The sequence below is a fragment of the Peromyscus californicus genome, unplaced genomic scaffold, assembly GCF_007827085.1.
Source record: "Peromyscus californicus insignis strain IS unplaced genomic scaffold, ASM782708v3 Scaffold_4__1_contigs__length_199733344, whole genome shotgun sequence".
NCBI classification, from domain to species: Eukaryota; Metazoa; Chordata; class Mammalia; order Rodentia; family Cricetidae; genus Peromyscus; species Peromyscus californicus.
This window is the reverse complement of record NW_026294562.1, coordinates 75964113-75976523: the sequence shown is the minus strand read 5'-3', so window position 1 is coordinate 75976523 and position 12411 is coordinate 75964113. Positions and strand designations below refer to the sequence as shown.

Here is a 12411-nt window from a genome sequence, read left to right as displayed (position 1 = left end):
TTACAATTAAGGGATTTGACACTGTCTTTTTGGTTTGGGGTGGGATTTTTTTTTTTTTTTTTTTTTGGTGGTTTTTGTTTTGTTTCTGGATTTCTTTGTTTTTGTTTTTGTTTTTGAGACAAAGTTTATCTGTTGGTGTTCTGAGTTATAAGAGACAAGAGAGACACTGCAGGATGTAATAACCTTAGCAACAGCAGCAGGGGGAACCAGCCTCTGATGGACTGGCTTTTTTATTGATTGTTACAAAAAAGGCCTTTTAGCAAGTCAGTTCCCACATACCAAAAATTCTTAGCTAAGTAAACACAGTCATTATAAGAATTCCAGGTTTGCCAGGGATGTCTTGTGGCTGAGGTCATCTTAAGGCTCTGAAAGGTTCCCAAGAAAAAGCAACCCCATAAATCTCAGATAACAATCACTGATTATGTACAAGTGATTACTTCATGGCCTAAGTGGCCATCACTCCAGAGTAAATGCCAAGTACAATGGTCCTTCTAATTTTTCCTCTACATTTATTTATGTGGCCCTGGCTGTCCTGGAATTCACCCTGTAGATCAGGCTGTCCTTGGACTCAGAGATTTGCTTGACTCTGCCTCCTGAGTTTTGGGATTAAAGTTATACACCACCATACTCAGCTGAGATTTGAGACTTTTAAGTATTTGGACTTTTAAGGATTTTTGAGGGACATTTTAAAGTGGATTATATTTATAGTATGAAGAAAACATTGCTTTGCATACAGTTATGTACCAGTGCAGTGTGAATAGCACATAAGGTCTTACATGAAATACCTAGTCTTTCTAGATATTTAAAAGTGCTTGCTTGATACATTTAACAGTAGAAGTAGTAGAATAATAATTTGTGTAAATAGTTTTGAAAAACTGGAGATACTATGTTTCGAATAGAATTGTTAACCCACCTCTGACAACAGTGCACCAGCTGAACTTGTTCAGTGGATTGAGGAGGTGGAAGGAAGAAACTGCAAAAAGATTCCCTTAGTGTGCTAGACATCTTTAGCTTACCCATCACCCCGTGTGGGAGACACATTTCACTTAACGTTGCTGTTCTGTATACAGTGTACAGACAAAGGAGTCCTCATTTTAGGATCTCTAGTTTCTAGGTGTTGAAGAGGCTGCCAACATAAGACAAATGTAGAGTTAGTGAACTAACACATTCTGTATACTCTGTGTTAAAGTTCCTAGCAAGGTTGTCTTCTAAAGAGAGTTGTGAAAGTATCCAAGTGACCGGTGCCCGTGTCACGTGATACAGGGGAGGGGCTGGAGAAAAAGAAGGTCGGAGACCAGAATGCTCTCGGCAGAAGACACTTTGAGATCTAACCATTGGTACATGTGTGTGGTTTCAACACTACTGTTTATGTCCTCACCTGAAACATCTAGTCCTTCTAGGTGTTTAGAGGTGCACAAAGTATATTAAATCAGATGTAGTAAACAATACATGTTGTAAATTCTCGTTAAAACTCATGGTGAAATGCTGTCTTTTGGAAATAAAATGATAAAACCAGTTCTGAGCAATAATCCTTGTGCTGGTTTGGGAGGGAGGAAGAAACAAAGCATATGAAGAGCCTAATGTTAATGTAAGTTTTGGTAATGTAAGATTAGCTATTGTCCCTTTATCTGTGCATCTTATTTTGTGATATATCGTGTATACAGAAGACAGACAAGTCCACATATGGAGTGCCTAGTCTTCCTATATGGTAAAGAGGCTGCCAGTGTGTGACAAAATAGAGTTAGTGAAAAGACATGGTTTAAAGTCGTGTTAAAATTCGTAGGGAAAAAACCTCTTAAAACCACTTAGGAAGTGAAATTGTTAATATCTCCACAAAAACATGACAGTTATATAAACCTGACCCCTGGCTTAAGAGAGATGGGAGAGGTTCTAGACCGGAATGTTGCTATTTATACGTATGTTAGGTTTGTGCAGTTTCTTTATTGCACTGCATTGTGCATGTGTCGGGGAAACTGAAGTGTTCCTGGAAACATCTGGTCTTTAGACTTTTAAGTGCATAATAGACTTGCTGTGGTAATGCACGCCTTTAATCCTAGGCTGAGAGGCAGGTGGACCTTGTGAGTTCCAGGCCAGCCAGGGCCACACAGACTTTGTCTCAAAATAGTAAGAAAATGTGCATAATGGAGGTAGGGCGGCTCAGCAGGTAAAGGCACTTGCCACCCAGCTGGTGAACCTGAGTTTGATCTCTAGGATCCACATGATAAAAGGAGAAAACTGATTCACAAATTGCCTTTTAGCCTCCATACAAGCATAGTGGCATGCATGCACCCACATGCATATGCTAATTCATAAATGTAAAAATGCACAACAAGGTAAAAATAGAGGGTTACCAATACCTTTTAAGGGTTGTTATTTCATAGGAATGGTTACACGGGGGGGTGGGGGGGGTGGGATTGTTAAACTTGGTCTTTGAGCAGATACTGTTACCAGGTGGTGGAGGTGCATAGGGGAGGGAATAGTGCAGAGTAAAAGGTACTGTGCCTGTTGGATGGTTCCCGGGTGTCCAGCCATTGCTCTGGTGTGCATTTCAGTTCATGTTGCCAAGTAGTAGAGGATAAGTCCCAGTGCCCAAAGGATGTTAGAAGTAGCAAGATAGTCACTATAAATGTCCTGCTAGTCTTTTGGAGGGGCTGTCTTCTGGGGGTGACCTTTGTAATACCCTCACTAGAATCATCCCAAACTGGAGTTGTGCAGAGGAGAGCATGGACAAGAGAAGGGCTCTTTGCTAGGACCACCACATCTGGAAGACAGTTACAGCTGTACCCAGGGATCCATATGTGCATTTCTGGGAAGATACTTGTGTTTATTGTGCAAAGCTCATTCCACAACATCTGAAATTCATAAATGTCCTAAAGGAGAGCATATGGTTGAAAGGATAGCTTGACAGATCAACAGAAAAGGTTCCTCTTGAGCAGAGAATCATTAAACCATGTCTGAACAGTGTGAGTTAATTCATGTTGCTAGGCTGACTGTGGACGGGCAGAGGAAGGCTCACAGGGTGAGATCTAAAGCGCTGTACTGGGTTGAGATTGACATCCTGAGAAGCCCTACCATAGGTGCATCTTCAACTACTCCATAGGAATACATTTATTGAGCAGGAACACACCTTCTCCCTCATATTTTAGTATATAGACCTGATGATAAACTTAGGAATGCTGCACTTCATGTGGTCTGTGGCTTTGTGTTTTCTTGTAAGCTGAGCATTGAGGAGTGCAGAATTTTAATTGTAACTTCACCAGTACTTCTATCCAGAGGCCTACTGCCATTTTTGTCTTCTATGAAGTTTTTGTTGCCAAGGAAGACAGGATTACAGTTTTGTCTGACAGACTGAGACAGAATGGTGTATGCTTGGTTATCAAAATACTCCTGTAGCGTGGGGTTTTTAGTAGGTGAATATTTGCAATGTGGGGGAAAACATGGTACATACTGTATAATCTCAATTCCCTAAATGTGTGTACACTTACAGCATCTAGAAGGACACATCAAGCTGAGCTGCTTGTGACTGGGTGGCTGTTCTTGGCTTCTTGTGTTGTGTTTCCTGTAATGCACATACTACAAATAAATGCTTCTTTTAAAAGCTAAAAAAAAAAAAAAAGGAAACAAACAAACATGAGACTTAAAGGATAAGGTTATAGTTCTTGAGATTTATTTTTATTACTTTAAAAATGTTTATTTATTTGAGCCGGAGAGATGGCTCAGTAGTTAAAAACATTAACTGCTTTTTCAGAGGACCCAGGTTCAATTCCCAGCACCCACATGGCCGCTAACAAATGTCCTAAAATCTAGTTGCAGGGGATCCAATGTCCTCTTCTGCCCTCTGCAGGAATACATATAGGAAAAACACTCATACACATAAAAGAAAATTCTTCCAGCTTGTGTGCATCTTAGCATCATTTCTATTTTTAAAAAAGTTCATTTACACACATCCTTCATCCCAGCACTTAAGGTTCATCCCTGTAAGTTTGAGGCAAGCCTGGTCTACATAGTGAGTTCCAAGCCAACTAGAGTTACATGTTGAGACCCTGTCTCAAAGAACAAAATGCATATTTATACATGTATTGTATAGGCATGTGTGCCTATGTTGCAAGATAATTGGGTTGTGGAATATTTGTTTATATTGTAAAGATGTGTCTTTGCCAAGGTGCCTTCTGATTGGTTTAATAAAGAGCGGAATGGTCAATAGCTAGGCAGGAAGTGTAGGTGGGACTTCTGGGAAGAGAGAGGAAGAGGAATCTAGGTGCACAGAAGATGCCAGGAGATGCAGAACAAGTCAGAGGTTTAAATGAAAGGTAAAAAGTCACATGGTAGAATGTAGATTAAAAAATATGAGTTAATTTAAAATATAAGAGCTAGTTAGGAACAAGCCTAAGCTATAGGCCAAGCTTTCATAATTAATATAAGTCTCCACGTCATTATTTAGGAGCTGTCTGGCAGCACAGAGAAAGACTTGTTACATATTTGATCACACTGTGTAAAGATGTCTCTGTTTTACCTCACCTGCCTAAGGCACCTTCTGATTGATTTAATAAAGAGCTGAATGGCCGATAGCTAGGCAGGAGAGGATAGGCAGGACTTCCTGAGAGAGAGGAACTCAGGGGATGAATCTGAGAGGCAGGGAATTCACCAGCCAGACTTAGAGGAAGTCAGACCTACAGTACTGAGAAGAGGTAACGAGCCACATGGCAGAACGTAGATTAATATGCCATGGTACAATCTTTGTACACTGTAAATATGTATTACTCTCATTGGTTAATAAAGAGCTGACTGGCCTATAGCTGGGCAGAAAGAGATTGGGTGGGAGAGCCAGATTGGAGAATGCTTGTAGCTAGAGTTTTCCTGCCTGACCCACAGTCAGGACAAATCTCTCTCACCTGCCAGTCCCACAGCCTCTCAGACTCGACCAAGTAAACACAAAGACTTATACTGGTTACAAACTGTATGGCCGTGGCAGGCTTCTTGCTAACTGTTCTTACAGCTTAAATTAATCTATTTCTATTAATCTATACCTTGCCACATGGCTCGTGGCTTACCGGCATCTTCACATGCTGTTTCTCATCATGGCGGCTGGCAGTGTCTCCCTGACTCAGCCTTCCACTTTCCAGCTTTATTTTCCTCCTTGTCCCTCCTATACTTCCTGCCTAGCCACTGGCCAATCAGTGATTTATTTATTGACTAATCAGAGCAACACATTTGCCATACGGAACATCCCACAGCAAATGCTGGGAAAAAGAAGGGCAGAGTCAGAAGAGTCACCAGGAGACATAGAAGGAGCAAGCCATGCTGGAAGACAGGTAAAGCCACAAGCCACGTGGCAGCACATAGATTAACAGAAATGGGCTAATTTATGTTGTAAAAGCTAGTTAGTACTAAGCCTGAGCTATCAGCTGAGCATTTATAATTAATAATAAGTATCCATATTGGTCATTTGGGAACTGTCAGGCAGGAAAGAAAATCTGACTACATTAATATAAACAGGTTAATTTAAGTTTTAAGAGCTAGTTGGGAACAATCCTAAGCTAAGGCCAAGCTTTCATACCTGATAAGAAGTCTCTATGTCATTATGTGAGAGTTGACGGTCCAAAGATAGACCTGCTACATGCCTACATAAGAGTATGGTTTTTAAAATGCCATATATGTGTCAAGCTGACAAGGGTGAATTACTATGGTTGGTTTGAATGTCAACTTGTACAAATTAGAACCACCTGAGTAGGGAGCCTCACCTGAAGAATTGTCCTGACTTGGGAAGGCATTTCTTATTGTGGGTGGCACCTTCTGGTAGGAACCAAGATAAAAAGGCATGTATCAGGCTTGGGGGGGGGGGCCACCAACCAGCTCCCAAATCATGACACAGAGATGTATTATTAGTTATGAATGCTCAGCCTTATCTTATGCTTGTCCCACTGGCTCTTATAACTTAACCTGTTTCTCTTCATCTATGTTTTGCCTCAAGGTTCTTTACCTTTCTCTCATTCTGTATGTCCTATTCTGCGTCTGCCTGTCAGCTGCTGGGCTGACTAGCCCCAGGCATCTCCCTCTCTTTCTCCCTTGTTCTTTTCTCTCTTCTCCCCTACTTATGCCCTGCCTATGTCTCTATTGCCTAGCTATTGGCCATTCAACTTTTTATTAGCCCAATCAGGTGCCTTAGGCAGGCAAAATAAAACAGCAACACATCTCTACATCATTAAACAAATGCACCATAAACAAATGTTACAGATCTTTACATAAAGTAATATCCCACAACAAAGGTATTTCTGAAGTTAGTTCATCCTCTTGCCTCTTGTTCTTTGCCTTTACCTATACCTACACCATCTGTGTGTGTGTGTGTGTGTGTGTGCTCATCCCCTCGGTTCTGTTCCTCTTGAGAACCCTGACTAAAACAGTACTCTAACAACTGAATCACATCCCCAATCCAGCTCCCCCGCCTCCCTTTTTTTCAAAACACAAACACTGGGGAGGGGAGCAGGGGTCAGGTTTAATCTATATGAATCTTTACAGGCACTTTTCTTTTTACAAGTTTACAAGGGATCCTTGAGAAAAGTCAAAGTGATGTATTTCATTTCCTAAGTCTTGACTCAAGTCAGTTCTTAGTGCCAAGTTCATGCTCTTCTCCAGATGCAGGGAGCTATTCAGCTCACCCACACTCCTCAAAGATGTCTGGATAGTGCCGAAAGAGCACTGGTGGATCCCGGTCACCTCGGACTGGGGCTCCAGGCACAGCCCGGATGCCAGGCCTACGGCCACGGCGACCCCCTGAGCAGGAACGGTGGATCCATTGGTGTGCTTCCACGGCAAACTTCCTCTTGAACCGCATGCCGCATTCTGGGCAGGGGAAGGGTCGCTCACCCGAGTGCATGCGCCGGTGGCTGACCAGCAACGAAGGATAGGTGAAGCGGCGCCCACAGTCCACACACACATGGCGCCGCTGGCTGTCCTGCACATCTGTGCTGGATACCTGGGCAGGAGGCTGTGCACCTGCCACCTGGCCTGAGGAAGCTCTGGTAGGTAGCTGTACCCCTGCAGAGGACTTGGGAGCCATGGAACAAGTCTTATGTTCAACTACCTCTTTAGACTGCAACTGAGCAGAAGTCTCTGCAGGCCTCTCGGCTCCTTCCTTCCAGCCCTGCTCCTCCTTATCTGAAGTGTCTCCTGGGGAACAAATTAATTACATTTTTAAAACTCTCACTAGGGAAGTAACTATAATCCTAGCATTTGGAAAAGCTGAGGCAGGAAGATAACCATGAGTTTGAGGCCAGCAAGGCCTACATAGTGAGACTTTGTCTCAGAAACCCAAAACAGGACAGTAGGGTATGGTGGCTGCTTGTCTTTAACCCTCGAACTTCAGAGGTAGAGGCAGATAGATTTCTGTGAGTATGAGGACAACCCTATCTAAATAGCAAGTTCTAGACCAGCCAGGGCTACCTGTCTTAAAAAAAAAAAATCAACACAACAAAAATAAAACAAAACAGGGGCTGGAGAGATGGCTCAGTGGTTAAGAGCACTTGTTGCCCTTCCAAAGAACCTGAGTTCAGTTCCCAAAGCCCACATCAGGCAGCTCACAATCATCTATAACTTCCACACCAGGTAGTCTCATGCCTCTGGCCTCCTCAGGCAGCTGCACTCGTGCGCACATACCCACATGCAGACATATACATTTACATGTAATGAAAAATAATAAATCTTTAAAAAAACAAGTCTCAATAAAACATAACACTTTTGCAGAGACTACCCTAGCATTTACCCAGGTAGTGCCAAAATACACTGTCCAATGGCTAACAAAAAGGCTTTGTTGAAAGCCAAGCAGTTAAAATTTCCTTCTTCATGTGTCAAATGGGAAAACAATTGTTTCAGGACTTCACAGGGTTATTACAGGATTAAATACATACATGCTTGTTGATACCTTTGTTGATAACTTAGTAAATGCTCAATAAACAGTAGATACTGTTGTATTTTGTATTTAGGGGGTTTTTGTTGTTGCTGGTACTGTGGTACTTTTACAGATGAGGCACCATATTTGCTTCAGATTTCTTTGATTCCGGGCAGCGATGGGAGACGAGGCAAGCTGTCATTATACAGGCATTTTTCTCACCTAACACTACGCCTTGAGAAATATAGCAGGCAGACCTGAAACCAGTTCGATTTTTAGGGGCATTTTAGGTTTTTTTTTTTTTGGAGGGCGGCTAACCGAGACAGGTCTTACTATATGTAGCCTTGATTGGCCTCAAATCCACCTGCCTCTGCTGAGTGCTGGGGTTAAAGGTGTATGCCACCACGACCAGCCTTAGTTGGTTTTGAAAAGTGGGAAATGAGCAGTATTTAACAAACATCTGGAACCCTAAAAGTTCGGTGGGCTCTAGATTCTCCTACTCTGTTCTCAACAGGACTGCTCTCCCGAGTTTCCAAAAACAAGTCGGCTTTCTTTCCTTTAGTACCCGACAGACGTTGACTCTTGAAATTCTGCAGGGATGCTGGAATGGGGAATCTGAAAGAAAACTTTGCTAGAGAAGAAACCCCGGGCAAACAGATGCAGGACCTGGGACAATCCCTCACCTCTCGGAGCTCCTCCCAGGCTTTCCCCCTCCTCAGGATCCTGGGCGGCGGGGCTCCAAGCCTCACTCTCCTGTTCCATCCAAGAGATGAGGGCTGGTTTGGGGCCCGGGAACCCTGAGAGAGAACAGGGGTCACAGTGCTGGCCTGAGCGACTGTCCCGGGCAGATAGCATCTCACTAGGGTGAGGGCATCTCCTCGGAACTTATGCTCAAATCAACCTGGGCAGGGTTTGCGATGCTCTTGCCTGAATGGAGACTCCCGAGGAAGCCCTGGGAATGGAAGGTGACTGATGCTGCTGGTGGAAAAGTGCGGGATTAGGGCTCACAATCCACTTGGTCGGTCTACAGCATCTCCCCTGTGAACCCCCGAAGAGAATGGGGGGCGGGGCTCTGACCCGGGGCCTCACCGAGCGCGCCCAGGAGGCCGTAGGTCTCGCGCATCACCTCCCGGTACAGGGCTCTCTGCGCGGGCCGCAGGCAGCCCCACTCCTGCGGGGAGAAGTACACGGCCACGTCCGCGAAGCTCACGAGCTCAGGCTTCCTGAAACCAGGCCAGATCTCCCCGGGCATCGGCACCAGCAGCGGGGCCGGGGGTGGCGCCATCGGGGCTCCTGCCCCGGCAGCGGCTTGGCCGCCCCAGCCTCCGGCTTCCGGCCTCGGCTTTCCCGGGAAACCACGCCCTTGCCACGCCCTTGCCACGCCCCTTGGTCAGGGAGCGGAAAAAGTGGGCCGCCTGTGGCCGCTGAGGGCTGCAGGGCTCCGGTGGAGACTAGTAATGCCCCGTAGTTCACTCCACAGCCGCTCGCCCAGAGACACAGCTCGGGGGAAGGAACCCGGAAGATGCCTTTAGAAAATATGGCGACGGCCTGGCTTCAGTTGCCATTGACGGCACTAAGGCGCCATTTCTGCCGCTTGGCAAATATGGCGCCTTTCGGACCTCCGTGGCCCGCAGCGGCCCATTTGCCCTTAAATACAATGGCCGCGTCAGAAGGGTTGGTGTTCGTTTCTATGTGTGTGGGGAGGAGAGGCCTTCCGAAAATACGGGCCACCTGCTGCCTCAGCGACCTCGCTGTGAGCAATCGCAGCGGCAGATGATTGGCTGTAACCGCAAGGAGCAGCTGTACTGCAATTGGCTCCGGAATGGCGGGACATCTGAAACGACTCTGAGGACCAGGACATCCCTGGTGCCTGAGGTCGGGTCTTCCCGGTGTTCTCACGTGCGTCCTGCTGATGTAACATGGAATCTGGTGGTCAGCTTCTGGAGCCTGGCAAAACCTGGGCATTGCATCTTAGAAACCAAGTTCGTGTCCACAGAGGAACTCACTATGTCGATCGGACTGAATTTGAACTCACAGAGATCTGCTTGCCTGTGCCTCTGTTTCTGGGATTAAAGGCGTGTTCCACCTCTCCTGGCTGTAACAATTTTTTAAGAGGTGGAGTGTAGGCGTTAATGGAAAGCTAAATAAGTTTATTGTTTCATATGCTTAAATCTGCACACGAATTTGTGAAAAACTGAAGTTGGAGAGTGACTGAAGAAAGATACCACAATGTCAAGCTTGAGCCTCCACAGGCATGGGCACACGTGTATGCACACCACACACGAACACACACTCACACAAGAAATAAGTTCTGGTGTTCTCTAGCACAACAGAGTAGGAATAATGATAACTGTACTTTATTTTTCCAAACAGGGTCTCACTACATAGCTCCAGACCTGGCCTGGAACCTGCTATGTAAGCTGGAGTGGGCTTGAACTCACAGAGATCCACCTGCTTCAGCCCACTGAGCACTGAAATTAAAGGGATGCCCTTTATACGCTGTGTTTTTTTAAAGTTGAGTGGAGCTGGACCTGGTGGTAAAGGCTTTAGGGGTGGCAAGGGGGTCCATCAAGGCCTGCATGGTCAGTTAAGCTAGACCCTGGAGAGAGGGGGCTAGGAGAGAAAAAGAGAGATGGGGGAAAGGAAGGAGAGTGGAAGAGGAGGGAAGAAGGAGAGGGAAATCAGGGGAGAGACAGGGTATGTAGATCATTGATAGAGCACTTGCCTAGGCCCTGGGTTCAGTGCTCAGCAGCACCTACCTAACCACCCACCCCCAAAAAGTTACAGGTTTTAGCAATGAGGCCTCAAAGATCTGTCCTGCTTAGGACATCAAATCATGTGGACATCTTCAGCCCTTCCCCACATCTCTGAATAAAGTGGTTTAACAACCCCTCCAAATAATTATATTTTGTTTATTTTATGTATGTGTATGTATCTGTATATGTTGTAGAATGTTATTTTAACTGGGCAAAGATGTGTTAGATTTGTTTATTCTGCAGAATATTACTTTCACTGTGTAAAGGTGTGTTATATTTGTTTGTGCTGCATTTGTTTATCATGTAAGGGATGTGTGTCTAATTATGTAAAGATGTGCCTAAGGCACCTGATTGGTCTAATAAAAAGCTGAACAGCCAATAGCTAGGCAGGAGGATAGGCGGGGCTGGCGGGCAGAGAGGATATCTAGGAAAGAAAAGAAGGAAATAAGAAGAGAGAAGAGAACTGGAGGAAAGAGGAATCATGCCCTGGGCAAGTCAGGCAGCCACCAGCCAGCAGACACGGGAAGTCGGCTGTGAAGAGGCAGTGAAGTTGAGATAATGAAGGGAAGAAAAGTGAAAGGCCCCGAGGCAAAAGGTAGACAAAGAGAAACAGGTTTAAGTGAAAAGAGCGAGCCAGAAACGAGCCTGAGCTAAGCTGAGCATTCATAACTAATAAGAAGTCTCCGTGCAATTATTTGGGAGCTGGTTGGTGGCCCAAAAGAAAAAGCCTGCTACATGTGTGGTCCTGCATGGATGGAGATCAGAGGAAGAAACAGTTCTCTCTATCCACCAAGTGGGTTCCGGGGATCAAACTTACATGATCAGGACAGGCAGCAAGTGCGTTTACCAGCTGAGCCATCTTGCTGCCTCACTTTTTTTTTTTTTAAAGACAGAGTTTCTCTGTATAACAGCTCTGGCTATCCAGAATGGCCTCACAGAGATCCACCTGCGTCTGCCTCCCAAGTGCTGGGATTAAAGGTGTGCATCACCACCACCCGGCTCACATCTTATTTTTTGAAACAAGATCTTTTACTAAACCTGGAGCAAACTGATTTAGCTAAATTGATTGGCCAGTGAGCTCTAGGGGTTGCCTGTCCCTTCCCCCAAGGCCAGTGAGCTCTATGGTTGCCTCTGTTCCCCCAATGCTGAGGTTACACATACGTACTCTGCATCCAGCTTTTATGTGGGTGATGGAACTGGAACTCAGGTCCTCATACTTACAGTACCTGCTGACTGAGCCATCTTCCTAGCCCCTGCCCCAGCTTATTTTGTGTGGTTAACTTTTCTTCTTTGAGATTTATGTGTGTGTGTGTGTGTATCATAGGCTTATGAGGCGAGCACTTTTCTTTCTTTTGTGGGGGTGGGATTTCGAGACAGGGTTTCTCTGTGAGGGCAAGTACTTTTACCTGCTAAGACATCTCACCAACCTCCTAGCACTTTCTGACTGTTGTTCAGTGCTACACATTTGTTCACACGTTTACATCTTCACTGAGATATACTTTACTTACACTTTCTATTTTAGTCGCCCATTCAATATCAAATTTGATGGTCTAAGTATATTATATTATTTTTCAAACTGTGATTTTAAAAAATGTGTAAGAATGGGCCAGTGAAGGTTCAGCAGGTAAAGGTGCTGAGTTCAGTCCCTGTAGCCCACACAATAGTGCTGTGGAATAATCCTTCTGTACACTAGGAGTATGTAGTACTCTCATTGGTTAATAAAGAATCTGATTGGCCTATAGCAAGACAGGATAAAGGTAGGTGGGACAA

The 12411-nt window shown here is 45.0% G+C and overlaps 1 protein-coding gene across 2 annotated transcripts; it reads right to left on the bottom strand.

Annotated features, from left to right (window-relative positions):
• Nucleotides 1-6473: 6473 nt before the first annotated feature.
• On the bottom strand, nucleotides 6474-10709 carry Znf688 (zinc finger protein 688). 2 transcript variants are annotated; one of them, XM_052761528.1, is made up of 3 exons: nucleotides 8975-10707; nucleotides 8569-8682; nucleotides 6474-7167 (listed from the first exon to the last, which is right to left on the bottom strand). In XM_052761528.1, exons 1-3 carry the CDS (start codon nucleotides 9168-9170, stop codon nucleotides 6653-6655), a joined length of 825 nt encoding a protein of 274 aa, XP_052617488.1. In that variant the 5' UTR covers nucleotides 9171-10707; the 3' UTR covers nucleotides 6474-6652. The 2 variants fall into 2 exon arrangements, with proteins under 2 accessions (XP_052617488.1, XP_052617489.1); XM_052761529.1 differs by lacking the exon at nucleotides 8569-8682 and having other exon boundaries at nucleotides 8975-10709.
• Nucleotides 10710-12411: the final 1702 nt, after the last annotated feature.

Bases quoted from the DNA above. Each gene is read 5' to 3' on its own strand.
- Znf688 (XM_052761528.1), bottom strand. From the start codon at position 9,170: ATGGCGCCACCCCCGGCCCCGCTGCTGGTGCCGATGCCCGGGGAGATC. The intron at 8,683-8,974 runs GTGAGGCCCCGG...GTTCTCTCTCAG, and splicing joins CGGCCTCCTGGGCGCGCTCG to GGTTCCCGGGCCCCAAACCA. The intron at 7,168-8,568 runs GTGAGGGATTGT...TTTGTTCCCCAG, and splicing joins CCTGGGAGGAGCTCCGAGAG to GAGACACTTCAGATAAGGAG.